Here is a 21,766-nt window from a genome sequence, read left to right on the forward strand (position 1 = left end):
ATAAATTATGCAGTATTAAAAGTGAACGAGTTCTTTGAACCAAAAAACAAAAGAGCCTATAATTAGAAGCGTACCTAGTATAAGACATACATTTTTCAAATTTCAGCTTTTTTAATGTCTGATTATTAGGGTTTTTTTTTTTAAATGAATAGGTGGTCTCGGTACCATTTTCATCTCTGCCTTCCTCTACTCATCTTCAGATAAAAGATGCCTGTTCACTTTTGTATACATGTCAATCTCCAGTCCTTAGTGCTAGACACACACATCTTTCAGTAAGTCACAAGGATTCTGACAGCTCAAAAAAACGTGCTTGAAATTAAACATTCGATAGTGGGTTACTAAACTATTCATAGCTAAGTGTGCTCAGGCCAAGCCATACGCTGCTCTTTACATGGGCAGAGATAAATAGACAGCTACTCTTTGCATAAGATAACATTGCTTCGAAAAGCAGAGCTACCGTGCCGGATTTCAAATGTGGCGCCTCGGGCTACATCCACTGCATATGAAACTAAACATAAGCGCACATGCAAATGAGGTCTTTGCACGTGTAAAGGGACTATTAGGTGTTTAACTGGAGATTTGCACATGAAATGACTGATTTGCATGCACACTCACACTAAACTAGAGGCTTTTCGTTGGAAATTTTGAAAAATAATTTCCCACTAAGAGTTTTCATTTTTTCCAGCAAAAAGATCCAAAAGTCATTTTCAATAAAAATGTTCACTTTGGGGTTTCCTGTCTTTTATAGACAATTAGGAAAATTTCTACTCATATGAAAATTTTCTGCAAAGTACTCTTTTTGGTCAAAAAGCCATTTTTCATTTAAAATAGGTTGTGATCAGCTCTACAGTAAATGCCAATACAAGTTTGTAGGTGGCCCAAAAAATGTGTCCTCTTCAGAACTCAGACCCCTAATGTTTATTCCTTGAAGGTTCCTCTGAAATCATAACCAGTTTTTCTACCTCTTACATCTTCCAAAAATATTCTCATTCCCCTCTACAACCCTGTGAGCCACCTACCAGACATGCAACTTTTTCATGCAAGGTATGAAGGCTCAATAAGATCTACTAATAAATATACATATAAAAGTCTCTAAGGCCTAGTCTATACTGGGGGAGGGGGAGAAATCGATCTAAGATACGTAACTTCAGCTACGAGAATAGCATAGCTGAAGTTGACGTATCTTAGATCGACTTAGAATCACTTACTTCGCGTCCTCGCGGCGCGGGATCAACGGCCACCACTCCCCTGTCGACTTTGCTTCCGCTTCTCACCAAGCTGGAGTTCAGCAGTCAACGGGAGAGCGATCGGGGATCGATTTATCGCGTCTACACTACACGCAATAAATCGATCCCCGATAGATCAATCGCTACCCGCCGATCCGGTGGGTAGTGTAGATGTACCCTAAGTGTCTGACAACATATATTTTTGTAAGGCCTGGGGCTTCTAATTCATCAAATCATTGCAAGTATATTGTTTATAGGGACGGTGCGAAGCTAGCCTCTAGGAAGAAGCAGTAGCAGGGAGTAAAAAGAGTTGGAGATGTATTAAAGTTTATGACAGTACCTGCAACTTTATTACCATGGTATCACATCTTCTGACTTGCCTGTGTAGCAATAATGGGTTTTTCACTCACACCAATGCAAAACTGATAGAATTCATTGACTTCAGTAGACTTGGGACTAATATTTGGAAGACTGATACATGATGCTATTTGTAAGAGGGGTAGCCGTGTTAGTCTGAATCTGTAAAAAGCAACAGAGGGTCCTGTGGCACCTTTGAGACTAACAGAAGTATTGGGAGCATAAGCTTTCGTGGGTAAGAACCTCACTTCTTCAGATGCAATAGCATCATGTAACTTTTGTTATGTGAAGAGAGAGCAAGGTCTGGAGAATGAGCGTAGGGTTGAGAGTCAACAGCTCTCAAGTTTTAATTCCAGCTGTGCCACTGACTCATTCTGTGGCCTTGGACAAGTCACTTCATCCAACTTGGAGGAGGATTTTGGGGGAAGTTGTGGGAGTTTAGCCCCTCTGAAAATCAGGCCACCTTTACTTCCATGCCTGGTTTTAGGCACTCACAGTTCAAAAATCTGGCACTTAGCTGTCTGCCTTGGTTTGCCCATTTGCAAAATGGACATAACACCCACCTAACTTGGATGCTGTGTGGATAATTAGTTTAATCTCTGTACATTGCTTTGGATGTGAAACTGCTAAGCATCATCACCACCACTGTAGGCGTAGAACAATCTGGGGATCCAACAGGTGCGACTTCTTCAAATGTTTGATTAGAGTTTTCTTTCTCCTACTTACTCCTCTTGCAAAATCAAATGTGTCCTTATCTTCAGAGAGAAAAGGAATCTCTGCTCCCATAGTTTACTAGCACATTAGGCTCTTCAGCAGAATGTTAGTTTCAGCAGAAGTGCAGGGGAGAACTACAGGCTATCACTCCTGAAAGAAACTCACTTCGTTGTCTGGTTAAATGCACTTCATTCCCAGTGAATAAGCTAAAGCTAGCTTTACTACCTAATACTGATTTATCTCTGCAGTCAGTTCTTGTCAGTGTGAAGTGAAGACCACGAGGTGCCTGGCAGAAAGCTATTTTCCATGGGACAGATCTTTCTGACTACAAAACCCACTTTCTAGTTTGATTAGAGCAACAAAAAAAAACGCAAACACATAGCAAAAAAAAGAAAACAATTCCATGCAGCTTGGCTGAGAGTCTATTTTTAAAGGTTGTTCTTCATTAGGGATGGTGACGGGTGTTTCCACTTGGAGAAACGCTATATTTTAAAATAAAATGTAAATAAATTCACCTTCCTGTTAAGTTTTACACTACTGATATTATTGAACACTAAAAAGAAATGCAATCAACAAGAGAACTTGCATTATGTACCTCTCGCCTCTGAGGATTCATCTCCCTTTACAAACTATTCTCCTGCAAGCTCATATATAGCTCTGCACGGACACAGGAATCTACCCATAAATGCACAGGATCAGGGACTTGCTGAAGGGCCACGGCTTCTGGGGTGAAAGTCAGCAATGGATTAACAGCATGCAGCAACTCTACCTAACAATGTAGGACAGTTTGGGCCTGATCCAGCTCACGCTGAGGTCATTGGGAGTCTTTTCATTGAGTTCCATGGAAACCGGATCAGGCCCTCCTTTAGGCAGGTGGAATGAAATTACCCAAGTCTGGGCTAGATTCCAGCAACAGGGTTAATGCCTCTGCTCGCTCTTCCACAGAGTGCCAACGGATCTGAGAGAAGCTGAACAGCCCCCGTTCCCACCGAGAAAGGATTTGTGTTGGCTCAGTGCCTCAGAGAAGGGACTCGGCACCCTTCACTAGCTATAGTAACGATAAGGGGTCAGGACCTCAGTTTTACACTTCATCCAAAAGCTGGCACTTGTAACAGCTCTGTGCCCCCAGTACCATGCTGAGGCATTGGTCAGAACTGAATTAAAAGGAAAAGCTCCACCCACTGGATCCCCAGCCCCAATTTCCAAGAGTACTTGGATTTTTCCTTAGTGGTCACCCATCCAAGCACTGACTAGAGTCAATCCTGCTTAGATCATTCTAACGCTCATAGTCATTCCACATGGGGCTGCGCCTGACACAGCATAGCTACCACTTGTTTTAAAGTCCAATTCTTAGTGTGGGTATTAGAGGTCTTCAGTTATTTCACAGTCAACGTGCACCAAGAGAAGCAGCACAATGCACAATTGTATGACAAGACAGACAAACCTTTACACGAATCATCCTCAATGGGCTGTTTGAAAGCTGTTATGTCGCTGAAAGTGCAAAGAAATAAAACCACTTTATCCTGTTCATTTCGAATCGGAGCAATTTTCACAAAGAACCAGACAGGTGTCCCTGCAAAAAAAAAAAAAAAAAAAAAAAAAAAAAAAAAAAAAGTTGGTCAATAGTAGACAGAACATTGAATGGGATCTTTTTTAAGTTCAGATTTTAAAAGAAGTCAGTTGTGACTATTACTTTTTCGCAAACACCCCAAATGAAAAAGGACAGAGCAGCTGCCACGGAGGCTGTAGTCTTGACTCTACCTCTGATTTGTTGTGTGATCTTGGACAAGTCACTTACCCCACTCTGTGCCTGGGGTTTCCTATATGCAAAATGTTTAAAATAATTTTTACCCACATTTATAAAGTGCTTTGAGATCTACAGATGAAAACATCCCAAGTGCAAAGGCCCAATCCCTGAGACCAGTTGAGCTGTTCTCGGAGCTGAGGGCCTGAGTAAGGGGGAAAAGGTAGTTATATGCCACCTTGATATCACACACCCCATCCTGGGGATGGCTGGAGGTCAGTTTGGCTCTAAGTTATGCCTAACTGCAAGAGTCCCACAGGGCCATTCTGGCAGCTAGGGAGGACCAAAGCACGGCCTTGGTCAAGCCATGCCCCCAATGCCAGGAGCTGTTAGGAGGCTGGCACAGGACTGGCTATGCTAGATCTGTGTTACTGGAAGGTTCCGCTGAGCAAAGGAAACGTTCCACTGACCACTCAGGCCATCTCAATATCTGCTCATTCTGATGATGCTCTCGCTTACCCCACTATAAAGCAGTAATAACTCCAGTGAAGTCAATGGAGTTACATCAGTGTGCATGTGATCAGGATCAGGCCCACAGATTGTGACTAAGACTGACACTTCAATATAGCTGTGCTTTTGTAATTACCTAAATGGATTAAGTGCTAATGACAGCTCTGAAGATTGGAGTCCTCTGTTTATTACAGTAAAAATATCACACAGACAGCGGCCATACCAGCTTCTCTGCCAGAGTTCCTCAACTATGACAGACAGACTATCTCTAGTGAGGAGAGGGTAATTCAATCTCCAGGTCCATTTAATCCCCGATGTTTCTGCTGAGGCTGCCAAAATGATGTCAATTATACTGATGGGGTCCCTGTCCACTAGCACCAGTACTGATCTCAACAGACTCATTTCACACAAACCACAGCTGTCAGATGTTAGAGACTTTTGGGTATTAGCAGGCTGAAGGGCTCAAACAGAGCCAATATGTGCCCATACACCATACCAGCTCCTCCGTGAAGCTAGTCTTTCCCCCCAGAATCTCATCTTTCTTCTAAAAATAAAAAGTAAGTCTCTAACTGTTATGGTTGTGACAGAAACGTCAAGAGGTCAAACCAAGTGTAACCCATGCAGAGATGTCCAAGTGAGGCTGCAGAAAGTCTGGAACATTAGCTCTAAGAGGTGTGAGCTGTCCCATTCATCTCAGTGAGGTGTTAACCAAGCTACCTAAAGATGGTGATTTAGAAGTCAACACTTACTTCATTCTGCATATAAGAAACCAAAGGGAGTATTCACAGATCTACATAATTCACAGAGTGAGGTCCCATGTTGGTGCCACTTGTTGGTGTCACAGTGAGTGATGCTTGGGAGATACCACTAGTTATTTCCTCAGCCCAAGGGGCCTAGTACAGCCCATGGGTATATTTAAGCCCACAGAGGGTAGCCAAGTTTTAGAAGCCCAGTGGAGCTCAAAGAGCTGCACAATTATATCTTGACCATCTGCACAACCTACAGCAAGTAGCATCTCATTTTTATACCTCACATGGGTGGAGCTTATTTTGTGGGTGGAGCCTTGAAGAGAACCACCTCTTCCCCACCATATGACCCCTACCTAGGTTCATTTGGTTCCAGCAACCTGAAGATGGGAGAGGCATATCGCATTACTTATCAGCTGAACTATCCAGGTATTTTTTTCAGAGTACAAACTGTATTTACATGATAGTCCATAATTCACTCAGATGTTAGTAATGACTGTGGCTATTCGTGGCTCCCACAAGGCCCTCAGGAAGTTCACAAATTGTTTGTTGAAATAAGCAACTGGCAATTTTCCCACTGTGCTAATGTGTATGAAGCATGTTGCTCTTGATGCATCACCCAGCCTTCCCCCAGCCTCTGCATGTAGCAGTCTTCCTGGGCCACTGAAGATAAGGAAAGCTCAGAGGACCATAGACAGTTGCCAAAAGTGAAACTCAAATCTTTAACACATCCCGCTGTGCCTGGATATTGCAGGCAGCTTCAGACATTGAACGAACTTCCAGACCATAATTGCTGCAAGCCCTGTGAACTTCAGGGTAACTGAATGATGTAGTCTCTGATTCAAAAAGCAGGGTAAGCCAACAGGTGGACTTTGAGTCACTGAAGGCCATTTGGGGAGAAGAGTTGGAGCACAGAAATTTTAAGGGCTCTATATTAAGAAAGGCGCTAAAGGCCTGAGCAAGCCTTAAACAAATAAATAAAACCTAAAGCAGTTGTTGTCACAATTTTGTAGACTGCCCCAATAAAAATCATTAGCAAGTTATTAATTAACCTAAAGAGTCTCATCTACAGAGAAGCCAGAATCTTTTTGTAACATTTTTCCCCCCCTTTGCACTCACCTTTCTATATTTGCATCCTTTCTTAGCCACATCCCTAACTCCCACCCAGTTTACCATGCATGTGTATTCTTTCATCCTTTCCCATCTGGCCTTCCTCCTACCTTCATGCATGCATTGTCCCCAATTGGACCAAATGCACATCCAGCTCTGCACCGCTCACCTTCACTTGTTCCATCACACCCCATGTGCGTACCCACTCACTTGTGTTCCAGCTTCTCCTACTCCTCTGCGCACTTCGGTAGGGTGACCAGATGTCCCAATTTTATAAGGACAGTCCCCATTTTTGGGTCTTTCTCTTATATAGGCTCCTATTACCCACTGTCCTGATTTGTCACATTTGCTGTCTGGTCACCCTACACTTAGAGCATGTCTACAGTGCAGCTGGGAGTGAGCCAATCTCCTCCAATAGCCAGCGGTCACTAGCTTTTCACACTAGTGTTTTCTTTCAGCCAGAAGCACCCCAAATTGCCTTGTTGCATTGCAAGTTATTGCCATGGTGCTACGCTTAATTTTAAACCTTCATAGTACTTTGGCAGTGTCATATACCCAGTTTCACCTCCACCTGTCATTTCCAAAACACCTTGGCATTTAGATGTTGTATAAAAGCTAGAGAAAATAGTGGGTTCTCCCCAGAAAAGACAGGCAATTTACCCTCCTGCTCTGGTTTAAACATTGGCTTCGTCTCTGATACATGCTGCTTTTTTCTGGTGCTTTGGTTCTACAGAGGGACAAATGATTGAAAACGTGATTTTTACAGCATAAGCTGAATGAGGCAAGGGAATTTTCCTGCTTGGGGAGGCTGTACCAGCCCATGGGTTTCTATCGAGAAGGTTCTCACTATGGCTCCCGCAATTTCATGTGTGTTTTCTTTCAATAATAACGTGCCAGATGAAAGTAACTGCTGTAGCTGGTCTCAGAAGAAGAATCTTTGAGACTGTGAGCTCTTTCTAAGGGCTTTATAGATCAGTACCATAACCTGGCATTGGATTTGGCAGTGAACAGGAAGCAAACGCAGCCTGTAGCCTTCCTACATAACCTGCTTTGATCAGCTATTTCCTCCTCATGACCTACCTCATCACATTATGCGCCAGCTGCAGTTTCTTACTGAACGTTTTATTGAGAGCCAGGTAGGGTTTCTGGCTCTCTGTATCTAGGCCAGCAACAGCAGGAAACAACCAAACAACAAGGAGGTGTTTTTAGTAACTGCCATTATTTAGGTATCCTTTGGAGCAGTCATGGGACTTCCCATGGCAAAACATGCTCATGGTTGCAGAGCTGGTCTGGGTAAACCCTACTCCATTTCTGGAACTATATGTAAATAGCAACAGCAAAGATTATTGAATGGAAAAATCCTATTAACTGATTCAGTCCCATCCCTGGAGGGAATGCACAGATGTTCCCAATACTATATTTCCTAGTACTTTGTCCAGTCTCATTTTAAATGTCTCTGGGGCTAGGAGACAGGTACTGGGTAGAAGAATTTCTATAATAAAGTGGGGTGTGTTCATTTGCATATGGTTACCCACAATGCTCTTGCTGCTCAGAGATTATTGATAGCAGGTCTAAGCTGTAGGAATACCTGGAAAGGTTTGGGTGAGCTTGTGGCTGTACTGAGTTATTTTCTGCAGTCTGGCTTAATTGTCAGAAGAATTTTACTTTTTAAAAACATTAAACAGTTTATTTTAATATTAAATATGAAAGCTCTGAGAGTAAACCAGTAATAAATCAAGCCGGAAACTAGGATTTCAGCCTCTAAACAGGGAGACCCCACACTATCAGCGTCAAAGCTGACGTCTCTGCTCAGCCAGACAGTCACTATTGGCTCAGAAATGTCTCTTAATGCAGCGTTATTTTCAAATTCAGTTCACAATTTATACCTCTCCTCATGCACCCCTCTGGACTGATGTATGGCTGTGTATGGGGGCATAGACTGTTTAGCAGTGTCTCCAACAATACAACTACTTTCATTTATGTTTTGTTTTTAGTCTTGGCAAACTCTCTTCCTGGTGAAGATCAATGATGCCAGTGCACAAACAATGAAGTAAACCCTCCTGAGCCAGATTGACTTCTGTTATATTGGAATCAACAGTGAAGGAATCCAGTGCCTGCTTAATGGAATAGAACCAATTTTGTGAGGGAAAGGAATGTGATTTTCAAGTTTGTAAGGAAGCATTCTGAACAGAGTGTGGGGGGGAGTGAAAAATCTATTACACAATAACTGCAATGGCCCTTGGGATCATGCTGCATGATGTTTACTATTGCTACCGATCTAATCCAGCACTAAGGGAGTCGGTGTCTAGTGATCGGAGTATAGGACACAGAGACAGGATGGTATTGTGGTTAAGGCACTGATCTAGGTCTCGCGAGAGCTAGGTCAGTTCCCAGCACTGGCCTGGACAAGTGACTTCATCTCTTTGCATCCCCATTCTCCAAATATAAAAATGGGAAAAACGCTTCCTTTCTCCTACCCTTTTTCCTGTCTTGTCTATTTGGATTGCAATATCCGTAGGGCAAAACTACCTTACTCTGGCTAGGTACTGTGGTTAGCACAAGGAGGCCTGCTCTTGATTGGATCCTCTGGATGCTAATGTTCTGCAGAAGTGAGGCAGGAGATCCCGAGTTCTATCGTTGCTTCTCACACAGTTTATAGTGCTGTAGCCACATCACTTACTGTCAAATGAGCGCCACCAGGCAGAGAAAGTAGGAGACACTAAAGGTGACTTAGGCTGGCGTCAAGGACCTGGTAGTGTAGACACATATATTAACAGGTTGACTTAAGGCGGCTTCTATCGACCTAACTCTGTAGTGTAGATCAGAGCTAAGTATCTACCTCCTTGGCCACCATGAGGATTAATTTATGTTTCAATGTGCAGTCTGACATCCTTCAATGAATAGTGCTAAGTAGGTGTAAAATACTGTGTTAGCTGTAAAAAGACTAATTTTTTTTTTTTAATCACACTAGGTGATATTTATCTTTTGACAGAATAAAACAAGATTCATGTGTAAACACAATGGAAATCATGTTTGATGGCAAAGATGGTGTTACGGAATTGGTAACTTTGGTGAAAAACAGCGCTCACAAATACATTGTTCAGATCAAGTTCCAGTCACACACTCAGACGAGGCGGTATTACTTCGGATGTAAAAGCTACCAAACACTCTGGTGCTGGAAAGGTTAGAACCACATGCAATATCTTTATCAATTACTGCGTGCAGTGAAGCAGACAGCTGAATTTCAGTTACATAAGAGGTACAGCGGACTTTTACATTCTCCCCCTCAATATTTCACTAATGCCCTCTCATTTTGACATTGTTTCTCAACCTAGCAGAGGCCGTGTATTTTGCCCAACATTAATTAAACACACAAACAATTTAACCGTGGGTGATCAGTTAGGAGGCTAGGCAAGTGGCATTTTCAATACAAGTTTTAACTACGAATAGAGAGGAGTATCTGACATTTGACTACGTAAAGTAAGGTAAATGCTCAAGCCTTACCATAGATTTTACCTCTTAACAGGCAGTGTGCACTGAATGAGAACCAACCAGCTTAGTGTCTAGAAGCACTCAGCACAGTGTGGTTATATTGATAGACTTTATGGTGCCATTTCCAGTGCTTTAAAAGCACTGCCTTCACATTTTCTGCACTAGGTGCCACTTTACACTAGTAAATAATGGGTCAATAGGTCAGATCTTTACATGGTAAGATAAAGAAAAATAATGTCAGGTCCCTAAAGGTCAAGTCTCTGGACACAGAGGTTACTCTAGCGTGCTAGAATCCAGTAGGGTAACTAAAGAACAAAAATTGGTTTGGAACATGCGCCACTACTGCCAGTGCTGGTGCCAGTCGATTGGGGGCCCTACGTAGGAATATTTTGGGGGGACTGCCCCCACACAGAACACATACTAATAATTAATAGCCCCCCCTCTCCCCTTGAGAGGATCAGGGCCCTAAGCAATTGTTTAGTCTGCTTATGCCTATTGCCAGCTCTGAGTACTACAGGAATTTGTTATGATTTATGTTAGATGAAGCTCTGATGTGCTGTAAGGGATTAGAAGGCAGGTACATCTCAAGATTTCCCTTGCTTTTGCTTCAGATAAAAGAAATGAGGGGAGTTATCGGAAAGTGGCTCTGCAGTGAATACATCAGAGAAATTGTTTGATGGTAGCTACTTCTTGCAAACACATTGTCCAGGTAAAGTTGCCATGGTCAATGGGAACTTGGTTTATCAGTTTTATGAGTCCAAGCCTGTGACAGAAGGCTGGGAACCAGCAGCTGAGCCAGCACTCTGGTCACTTAAACATCAATTAATTTTCCCCAGGGTGGACCTGGCAGGGCCAAATTAATGGATTAGAAGGGCTGTGGGAGGACTACCAAGAGAAATGGTTTGTTAACACAGGAAGTATAAGGCAGCACAGGAAGGAAGAGAGGGTGCAGAGAGAGGCAGGAAGGAGAGATTTCTGGGTAGGGAGAGATCTCTTCCGAGGAGAGACAAACTAAATAACATGGTGTACGGATTGGTAAGGTAGGGGAATTGCAAGTGTAAACAAAACACCCCAGCACAGTTTAACAACTGAAGGCCCCAGAGTTTTCTCTGAGAGGGATAGCTCAGTGGTTTGAGCATTGGCTTGCTAAACCCAGGGTTGTGAGTTCAATCCTTGAGGGGGCCACTTAGGGATCTGGGGCAAAATCAGTACTTGGTCCTGCTAGTGAAGGCAGGGGGCTGGACATGATGACCTTTCAAGGTCCCTTCCAGCTCTAGAAGATAAATAAATTAATGGAGATATCCTATTTTTATTTTATTTAGAGTCTGTGTAGACAGATCAGACAGGAGCAGGATGTCGCCTGGTGACATAACCACATTAGTTTGGCCTTCCTGAGACAAACTGAAGTTAGGCATATGTATTTTACGGGGATGAAAGACAGTGAGTTTATGATTTAACAAGGCATTGGGTTAGAATCACAGCTAGATAATCCTCAGCTATGATGATTTATAGCAGCTAAGAATGTGACCCACTGTGACCCTTCTTTCACTTTCTCCACTCTCTGCTCACACACAATGGTTTGGACCAGTTCATAAATCACAATGTGATCTATGCTGCAAACACTACAGGCCTACTGCACCTTGCTACCTGTGGTTCTGCTTAAGTCAACTGGGCAAAATTCACCTGGTGCAGAGGCCGAACACAAACCCTATCTCTGTTTCAGTGATTTTAACCCTGTAGAAGTTGGAGGGGTGGGGGAGGGATTTCACCCTATAGAAAGCACTATACTTATTTATATGCATGTGCACAGTCTGGCCCAAGTCACTCGTTTGGGCTTATATACACTGTTCTGTGTACTACCTGAGTGCCTTCTTGTGCATTGAGAGATGTACAGTGTAAAAAATAATTTCATTAAACTTAATAAGCAGATAGCATTATTGGTGAAATTCTCTCTACCCACATACAGCCAGGCAGCAGGTTGTACACAAATGAAAAGCACAGCATCCAGGGAGGTGAAATCCATCCTCCCAACACAATAGCCACTACTTCAGCCTATGTTCTGGAATATCAGTCACAGCTCCTCTGAACCACTTGGGAGAATACCAGCGCTTCCTAATCACAGAGCCTGTGTCCCATCCCTTGGCCTACCCAGAGCTGGCACAGAAACCCCTTTAGGAGGAGACTCCCCTCTATAGCTGCAGCCCATCCCACCTCTCACAATGCTTCAGCGTGGTCTGTAAGTGGCACAAAGGTCCTTGCTCAGACCTGCACACCAGGAGAACGTCTGTATCTGCTTATGGAGGTGAGTGATTACAGTAAAATCCCTTCCTAGGTCAAAAAAAAAGAACCCTCCATATGCAGCTGAAGAAAAGCTATGCAATCTGAAGGTTTCTGTTAGCAGAAGGGAATCTCCCTCATTAAAATACAGTAAAACTACTAAGTAGTATTTTTGCCTCTCAGGCTGGTCTGTTTAATCCTGGAACTCCTATGTCTTTGCTCCTAAGAGTCTAGGCCAGTCTTTACCGCTACAGCAATCTTCCTTTGAGGCAGCACCACCACATACTGGATAGTATCCATTTACTACACAAAAATGCCTTTCTAGCTGTTCAAATTTGGACAAAAACGTAGGCATGTAAAGTTACAGTCTTACAAAACCTAATACATAGTTGTTTCAGCTGCAAGGGAAGCAATGGAATAAAAGACAAACCTGCCCCTGCATTGTTCATAACCCAAATCCTAGAGCGTTGTGTTAAGGTGTGGGAACCAGGAAATGAAACTAACTAGAAGTTACAAGTGAAATTTACTCATCCATTTTCATTTTCACACAGAGAAACGTCAAAAGCAAAACATACACTTCAAAGAGTGAAGAGTAAATTAGACTTTTAAAGCCATTTGAGTGTTAATCTAATGGTATTATTCAGAACAGAATATATTGGGCCAGATTCTCAGCTGCTGTATATCTGCACAGCTCCCTTGACTTCAATGCAGCCACATCATTGCTTTAATTTTCCTTGAACATTCAGAACATTGACACCACTGCAAATCCAGCTCTAATAAAATAATGGCATTAAACTGTTCAAGCTTTTTCCTGAAGTTACTGTAAACCTGTGTGTTGGCTCTGGGAGACTTAGGTTTACAAATTACCTTCAGTGAGCCAACTTCTCCCCTCAAATCTACCATGCCCCTCCATTGGGTTTCACCAGCGTAACTGTGAGGACAATTTGGTCTCTCTCTGCCCGAAATTTTAACTGCTTGCACTTCATCTGTAGACTTTCCACAGGTACAGTTCTATAAAGCACTACCTGTATATATTTCCACATATATACGCTGCAAAATTAAAACCCCAGCATACAGTGCTATGAAATCTTCTCCAAACCTTAAATTTCAGTTAAGAGTAGTACTCCTGTATACTTATTTAGAGAAAAAGTACCAACACACGCTAACATGAAGGCAGAATACAGACTCACTGTCTTTAGGATACATCATAGAATGCTAGAGGCTAAGTCAGTATTGTGAACCAGCGTAGGCTCACAGCTATTCTGTACTAGCCCAGTGATGGTATGAACTTGCCTACAATGACCACTTTTTTTTTTTTTTTTAGTGCTGCTAAGTAAATATTGACATCAGGTCACTGCTTTTGAGATTGTGGTGTCAGCAGTCTATGCCAACCCAGATTACATTATTAAAGGATTTCCATCTATTGACTATACACCTGCTCCTGCTTCCATTTAAAAATCAATGGTTTAGGACCAGGACATAAATCTCCCCAAACTGGAATGTGAGCAGAGATGGGATTTCTATTCACAAAGCCATCATGTATGAAATGCATGTCAACATGCTGATTAGTCCCCAATACCCACTTATGATACATCTGAAAATGTTGCTTTGTATTCCTTGTTTCCAGCTGGTAAGTTACATTTAAAAGGAGCTAAGAATACATTAATTAAATGTGGAGCTAGTCTACGCTTTTCAAACAAAAATGTTTAATGGCTTTTTTCTAAAACAAATTTTTAATTTTTTCAAAATATCCTGTTTATTTAGTAACAAAAATAGAATATTTAATTTTTCTGTCCCCCCTATTTCAGTGGCTAAGAGGGGGAAAAGGCAACAAAAAGAGCAAAAACAGGTTTAAAAAGGTAGAAAATGGGAGGAATATAATTTATATAAAAAGTGTTCAAAGCCAAAACTTTGTTGTGAAAAAAGTTTCAGGGGAAAAATTGTCCTTTTCAAAACCTGCTGAATGAAAGTTAATTTGAAAGTTTCCACATTTTTCATGCAATATTCACCATTGTTTGATCAGCTCTACTTCAATATTTATCCAATATTAATTTTCCAAATAAGCAACTGCTGTATTTAAACAGGACTATTATGTGATCACAAATGGAGGCTGGGGGTGCAGGGGAGAAAGGGTTGTGGTCTATGTAATAATGAAGGGAACGGGGGAAGGTTAGCCACAAGACTCTCTCTTTTAAGAGGCAGTCCATGCTATGAAAAAATTTGAGAACCTCTGCCTTATATGTTATACCTTGGTTCTAGTGATGTGTAGGTTCTCTCTCAAGGTCTGTCTCACAATAGACCAGGTATCTCTAATATGACTAATGGGGTTGAAAAGTGTACAACTTTGTAATCATGGGTCTATGTTAAATCCTGGAAAGCAATAGGAAACAAGATCTGTTGGCCTCTAAGTGGGATCCTTCATTGAGTTACACCAGTTTGCGGTCGTTTACCTAGATCTTCACTATTTTTAATTTAAAACATTACTAGAGTTAAATACCAGATTTAACTGCTGCCTCTTCCCTGCCCCTCCCTTCTCCAATGGCCTGAAATTCCTTCAATGCAGCAGAACCACCACAGCACCACTTTTTTGACCTGGCAGGTGGTGAAGAGTCTGCACAGGGGAATGTGCTCCACAGTGCCTCTCCTTATGGCTACGTGCATGGGAGGGCTGGAGACAGGGAATTGCACGGTACATCCCCCACAATTTGAATGCTTTAAACCTGCATGGGGGACAGCAAGAGTCCCCAGATGTGATTATAGCCCATACGCTGCAGCAGGGACAGACGAGTGGCTGCATAGCCACTCAGTGCTGAGTCACTGGTTAATGGTGAGACGATTCCTTCCTCCAGTCCCTCTTGGATGCATGGAGGTGAGCTGTATTTGCCCTGTGGCTGCTAACTAGGTTGAAAATAGCAAGACACAGGAGGCAGACGAAACTGAGGAATGAAAGAATCAAAAATGCTCAACATTAGTCAGGTGGTGCACCTGGCTTTTCTAGTGACTAGGTATTAGCAAGGCTGCGCTCCAGGAAAGCGCCCCAAGCCATGGTGCAGTCCCAGATGGAATAGTGCCTCAGACTGCATGGTAACAGGCAGCAAAACTAGAGGCTGGAGATTGGGGGCCGGGGGGGGAGGAAGGTGGTTTGAGGATTATTTGAAATGATGACAAAGGCCAATGATGTGACATCAGCAGCCTTACAGGACTGATTAGATTCTTTTAGAAAACAAAGGTTGGAGGGCACCCACTGATTGGCACTGGGGTACAAAGTCCTTATTGCGAGGGCCCTTCCAAATTCACAGCCATGAAAAATGTGTCCCGGACCGTGATGTCTGGTCTCCCCCCATGAAATCTGTGTAGTATAGGGTAAAAGAGCACAAAAGACCAGATTTCATGGGGAAGACGAGTGTTTCTCAAATTGGGGGTCCTGACCCAAAAGAGGATCGTGGGGGGGACATACAGTTATTTTAGGGGGGTCACAGTATTGCCACCCTTGCTTCTGCGCTGCTGTGTTCAGAGCTGGGCTGGAGAGCAGTGGCTGTTGGCCAGGCACCCAGCTCTGAAGGCAGCAACCCACCAGCAGCAGTGCAGAAGTAAGGGTGGCAATACCATACCATGCCACTTTACTTCTGTGCTGCTGCCTTCAGAGCTGGGCAGCTGGAGAGTGGTGGCTGCTGACCGAGGCCCATCTCTGCAGACAGCAGTGCAGAAGGGTGGCAATACCATACCATGCCAGCCTTACTTCTGCGCTGCTACTGGTAGCGGCTCTGCCTTCAGACCTGGGCTCCCAGCCAGCAGCCGCTCTCCGGCTGCCCATCTCTGAAGGCAGCACCGCCACCAGAAGTAAGGGTAGTAGTACTGCAAACTCCCCCCCCCACACACACACACACACTTACCTTGTGACCCCTCCCCCGACACACACACCTACCTCCTTTTTGGGTCAGGACCCCTACAATTACAACATCATGAAATTTCAGATTAAAATAGCTGAAATCATGACATTTACAATTTTAAAAATCCTATGACCATGAAATTGACCAAAATGGACTGTGAATTTGGTAGGGCCCTATTTATTACCCTTCAGTGGCCTATGTGAAGTGATTGAGTCTCTCAGATGGCTACACAACAGCTGGCACTAATTGGCAGTTTCAGCAGAGAGACCAAGGACCAACTATGCAAAGAGACTGGATTACCCTTTTCCAACGAGCTGGTTCCTGTAGGTCAAGGCTGAAGGGCATTGGTGAGACGAAGTAGGGAAGGTTATATTACTCACAGAACAAGTACAATACAGGCTGGTGCAAAGAGGTGATCGCCTCCCCATTAAATGCTACAGTCAGCAGAGGTTCTTGCCTGGGAGCCCCCTGGATTTAAATGGGAAGCAGCTACTAGCAGGGTTCTCTGTCAGGGATCTTTCACTAGGGATGGATTCCCTCACTGATCTTTCAGAGCCCAAATTTGTTTAACACCTAGGCTAGCTACAAAGTTAATCTTTTTAATTGGATATTTGGAACAGAGTTGAGTTGGTGGATTGCAAGCTGGAGCCTCCATAGGTTTGTATTTAGAGAGGTCAGGTTGGGTGGGTGAGTTTTGTTGTCATCATGGGATAGTCCACGCAGTATTATTTATTGAATTCTAATGTTGACATGCTGAAATATTGTTCTAGAAACTGAAGTAGTTGTAATATTATAGGTGTGAACAAGTGAAGGCCTCAATCCTGCAATCTGATGCATGTGGGCAGACCCCTAAGCCCTTGACTTGGCTGGGACTCTGTATGGGCGAAAGGGTTTGCCCTTATGGATCAGACTGCAGAATCAGATATTAACGTTAATTTAATAAGTCTGCAGTCTCCCAGGCTAGCAAACTGGCAGCTTTCACCAGTATTAAAAACACACACACACCACCACCATTCCCCCGCCCCACACTTTACCCCCCCCCAAAAAAAACCCCAACTTACTGTTCTTTTTGTACATCAAGATTTCAAAGGAATTCATTTCGTAGTTCTCAAACGTTTGCCGCACCTTGTCAATTGTGTCTTTGTCTGTCAGCTCCCCATACATAAAACTGCAAACAAACCAAGGAATTCAAGTAAGATATTGGAGAGACGTACAAAGCCGTTTGTTTACAGCGTGAAAGAGGGCCTAGACAAAAATTGCCCTTGTTTGACGGTGTCCTATTATTTCACCTGCAAAGCATAACTGACAGATGCATCCTAGGGAAATTAAAGAGAAAAAGGGAACAAACAGATTTTTTTTCTCAAGCGACAACACAACACTACAAGTTATTTAATAGAAAGTAAATCTGCACTCAAATACCTGCAGGTGCTGCTTTTTTGCATAACTTCTGCTCTGTGATATCCTGATAGCTTGCAAAATCCATCATTGCTGTATACAATGGGCCAATCCACTATCTGGGCATTACCCAAGACAAAATTAGTATCTGTTTGAAAGAACACATTGGTTAGACAGTTAGGTAGCTCTGTGGCTGCATTCCTATATATATTTATTTGTTTGGGGCCCAATCCCACTCATTTTACTCACATAGTATTCCTACTGAAATCAACAGGATTATTTACAGATTAAATTCACTTTACTGGCATAAAGCCTGAGTGATTGGATTTTATGCAGGTAAAATATAGGGTATGGGGAGGTGAATCCCATCCCCAATCCAGGGCTAACATATGGATTACAACACTGCTCCTCTTTCCCCTCTCTCCTCCCCATCTCCATCCCACCGCCATTCACCAATCCAGCTCCGCCCACTGGATAAGTGGCAAGACCTCTGTACAACAGATGCCTGGCATGTGCTCTGAATTTGGATTCAGTGGCCCCTCCTATTGCCTTCACCCTTTGCTGTTGTCGATTCTGACCTATCTGGGACTTAAATTTAAATTAAATTAATGGAGATATCCCATCTCCTAGAACTGGAAGGGACCTTGAAAGGTCATCGAGTCCAGCCCCCTGCCTTCACTAGCAGGATCAAGTACTGATTTTGCCCCAGATCCCCAAGTGGCCCCCTCAAGGATTGAACTCACAACCCTGGGTTTAGCAGGCCAATGCTCAAACCACTGAGCTATCCCTCCCCCCATGAGCTTTGACTTATGCAAACACCTTTTTCCATGGCATACAGAGCCCAGAGCCCCACTAGCAGACTGAACATGGTGCTTAAGGGCAGGGCCAGATTTACACTTTTGCACCTGTAGGCACAGCATCTTCAGCGCTCCCCCCCCCCCCCACCACCACATGTGACCCTCCTGTTGCACCCAGTTTTAGAGAGGCCAGGCACCCCTAGGCATGTGCCTACTGTGCCTAATTGGAAATCCAGCCTTGTTGCTGGCCATCCATGGCCAGGGTGAATTTCACCCAGCAGGAATATAGTGAGCAGGATTCAAGCCTTAATGCTTACTACTGCTTTTGTAGAATTGATGTATCATTTACATAATTAGCACATTGACTATTGTATACAGCCAGGTTCTTCACTGCCTTGGACCTTGCACAGCCAGCCACATCTGCACAATGTGAGATCACGGCGCTCCACTCACTCATGCAGAGGAATCTAATTTGCTCTCCTTTTAGCAGTGACTTCTCACAGGTATCAATGATGACACAAGGAGCCAGGCAGGGAAGAATCAGGCCCACCACCATTATGAAGGGTGGCTAGACACCCAAGTGAATTTAAACAAAGAATAAAAAGGGTTATCTAGGTCTCCATATTTGTATTTAAAGCACACTCTGGCCGATAACATATTTATGGCAGTCAATGATTCCTGAAAGTGAAAGACTAAAGGCAATTTAACTATTAATTGGGGGGGGGGGGGGGGATTTTTTCCTTTTCAAAATTTTGTAGCAAGCATAAAATGGGTTTAAATTAAAAAAAAAAGTCTTTATCCATTTACTTTCATTGCCCAATCCTACTTGCAATAGGAGAAGTTTCTGTATACACACTTTAGAGTGAAATATGCTGGTAATATATCTGCAGGACATCTTAACTGCTTTGTTTCTCACAACCATTTTAAATACCATGGTTTTTCTTAGTCAAAGCAGCTTGCTCCAGAAGCAATCCATGTACTTTACCCCTTACTATGATTCACTAAGATAAGTTGTTTCTTCTCATTGTTTTTGCCTGAATCAAGCACTTTTGAGATTTTTTTTTTTAAACTACGAACTACTATCTACTACAAGAACTACTATCTTGTCGGGATACATTTTTTTAAAATTCATCAGGAAACAAAAAGCAACAGTGAAATACACAAATATGAACTTCAGGTCACATTCTGTCCCAATAGCAATGATTTTGATGACTTTGCCCATTCATTTTAGTTTGACTATCATCTCCTCATCCCAGAAAGGAAATTCTACTCCCAGAGCTGTGTATAGGGGCTCCTATTAATTTATGGGGTGGCTCTCCCCAAGCATCTGAGCACAGAACCTGGCTCCAGATAACAAGTTCTAGAACTAGAGACCTGAATTTATCTATAGCTATCTTAGGTACTTCTATGTCCCCCACATTACGGTCATATCCGAGTGCTTCACAGTCACAATACCTGTTTTTCATATGAGGAACTAAAAGTGACTTGCCCAAGGTCACAGGAAGTCAGTGATGGAACAGGGAACTGAACCCAGGTCTGCCAAGTCTCAGGTCAGCACCACAACCACTGGGTGATCCTTCCTTTCCTTATCTAGCTCTATTGCCCTACTCCATTAGTGCTCACAAAGTGAGAAGTCCATCTGTTGGTAAAGAGCCCACACAAAGCCTGCACACCACAGAAACCCCAAAGTACCCCATCGTGAGGATGTGGACCACGCTGCCATGCAATGAGATCCTTGGAGCCCCATGTGCACCAAGAAGGTCAGCTGTGTACTGGCTATAGATATGGGGGTTATAGTGGGGCAGCTGCCCCACTCCCTGAATTTGGGCTGCAGCAGGCCAATGGGCCTGCACAGAGAGGGAGCCAATCAGGGCCCAGATTGGAGGGAGCCAATCAGGACCAGGCTCAGCCCTATAAGAAGGCTGCTCAGGACAGAAGCAGGCAGTCTGTCCCAGGCCTTTGACAGCAGGCAGTCTGTCTCCAGGCTGGGAGAGTAGCACCTGGAACAACGCAGTGCTGGGCAGGCCAGGGGGAGCAGAGGGTAACTCCAGCCTGGAGTCTATCAGGCTGCAGCCCCTAGCCAGTGCGAGGGGCCAAAAGGGAAGCGGCCCAGGGACGTGGACAGATGGAGGGAGAGAAGGAGGGCAGGACGGCTGCCCCAGAGGGTCCCTGGTTTGGGACCCAGAGTAGTGGGCAGGCCTGGGTCCCCCCCTTTTCCCCCAGCCTTGCACCCGGCTGATGGAGTGGCCATCTAGAGCTGCACCAACTGCTTGCCAAGAAGGGAGTGACTTTGAGGGTGCAGTTGGCCAGGACACAGAGAGGCAGCTGATTGATCCCCGTCCCCCGCCCCGGAAGGGGGTGAGGATGGACTAAGGGGCACTGCTGGAGGGCAGTGGCTCGAAGAGGACACCGCAAGCTTGGGAGCAACGCGGGTCCGGACATGCCAACCGAGGGCGAGACGACAGACAGGACACCACCAGGAGGGGGCGCTCCACTGGACACAGCTAATTCCTGAGACAACCAGTAGGAGGTGCCAGGTGGTGACTCCCAACCCCATCACAGGGGTGCAGGAGGAGAGCTGGAAGCAGGCTACACACAGGGCTCCTGGATATTTGCCTATGTGGATCCAGTGGCCAGAAAACATGTCACAGGCAGCAGAGGGGGAGAGCTGCTCCCCAGCATCCTGCCCACTAAGTTGGGAGGGGGGTTCAATCCCACCAAACCCTGCTTGTTTCCACCCCTGGGGGGGTTTCACCCTCATAGAAGAGAATGGAGTGTCATAGAAAAATATGAATTACTCTGCTTTCTACTGTACAGCCCTCTCCCCATCCCACCTGCCACAGAGCAGGTTTGCGGCCATTTGGGACCCGCTCTTGCTGGCCTTCCATGTGTGTAGCCCAGCAGGCATCTCAGTTGTTGGGTGTCCTGCCTTTGCAGAGCACTGCAGGATAGGGCCCAAAATAAGGAATCCTACGTATCACCTACCCTGCACAGTTCCTTCTGATCAACAGTCCCCCAGGCAGAAGGGCTGTGGTCAGCTAACATCCCCAACGCTACAGTCAGTGCTCAGTTGCACTGATTTGACATTACGTTTCCGACAGGTCTCTGACAAGACACAGCTGGTAATCAGTTATTCCTTCGCATAAGAAGATATCCAACCTCTACGAAGGCAAGCCTTGCCTTCCCGGCTGCAAGGGCACCTGCCCTGGAGGCAGTGGCACTGTTGTGGAGCTGCCATACAACAGGAAGGAGGGACTCCCTTGTAGACCCCTGTGCAACATGTTACAGCCCCTTAGGGACTTCCCGGAGGGCATGGGAGGCCAGGAAAAGAATAGGCAAGAGGAAGGACATAATTAGACAAAAAACACAGGCCACGCCTCTTCACAGAGGGTGTGTGAAAATACTCACAGGAGCTGTTGAAGCCCTGAAGCTACAGTAGTGGCCCAGGGGCAGCTCTTTGTGAGGCTATCTCCCAGACTGGTTACTTGGGCTGCTCCCAGAGACAAGA

General features: G+C 44.3%; 1 protein-coding gene across 1 annotated transcript in view; it reads right to left on the reverse strand.

Annotated features, from left to right (window-relative positions):
* KCNH1 (potassium voltage-gated channel subfamily H member 1) overlaps window positions 1-21,766 on the reverse strand; it is a 299,849-nt gene that overhangs the window by 265,722 nt on the left and 12,361 nt on the right. Inside the window, exons 2-4 of the mRNA XM_054021526.1 lie at window positions 17,486-17,609; window positions 17,128-17,234; window positions 3,742-3,870 (exon numbers count right to left, since the gene is read on the reverse strand). Of these exons, the coding sequence (XP_053877501.1) occupies window positions 3,742-3,870; window positions 17,128-17,234; window positions 17,486-17,609 (360 nt within the window). The remainder of the gene's footprint in view (window positions 1-3,741; window positions 3,871-17,127; window positions 17,235-17,485; window positions 17,610-21,766) is intronic.

This window comes from Malaclemys terrapin, chromosome 3 (assembly GCF_027887155.1).
Source record: "Malaclemys terrapin pileata isolate rMalTer1 chromosome 3, rMalTer1.hap1, whole genome shotgun sequence".
In the NCBI taxonomy this organism is placed as follows: Eukaryota; Metazoa; Chordata; order Testudines; family Emydidae; genus Malaclemys; species Malaclemys terrapin.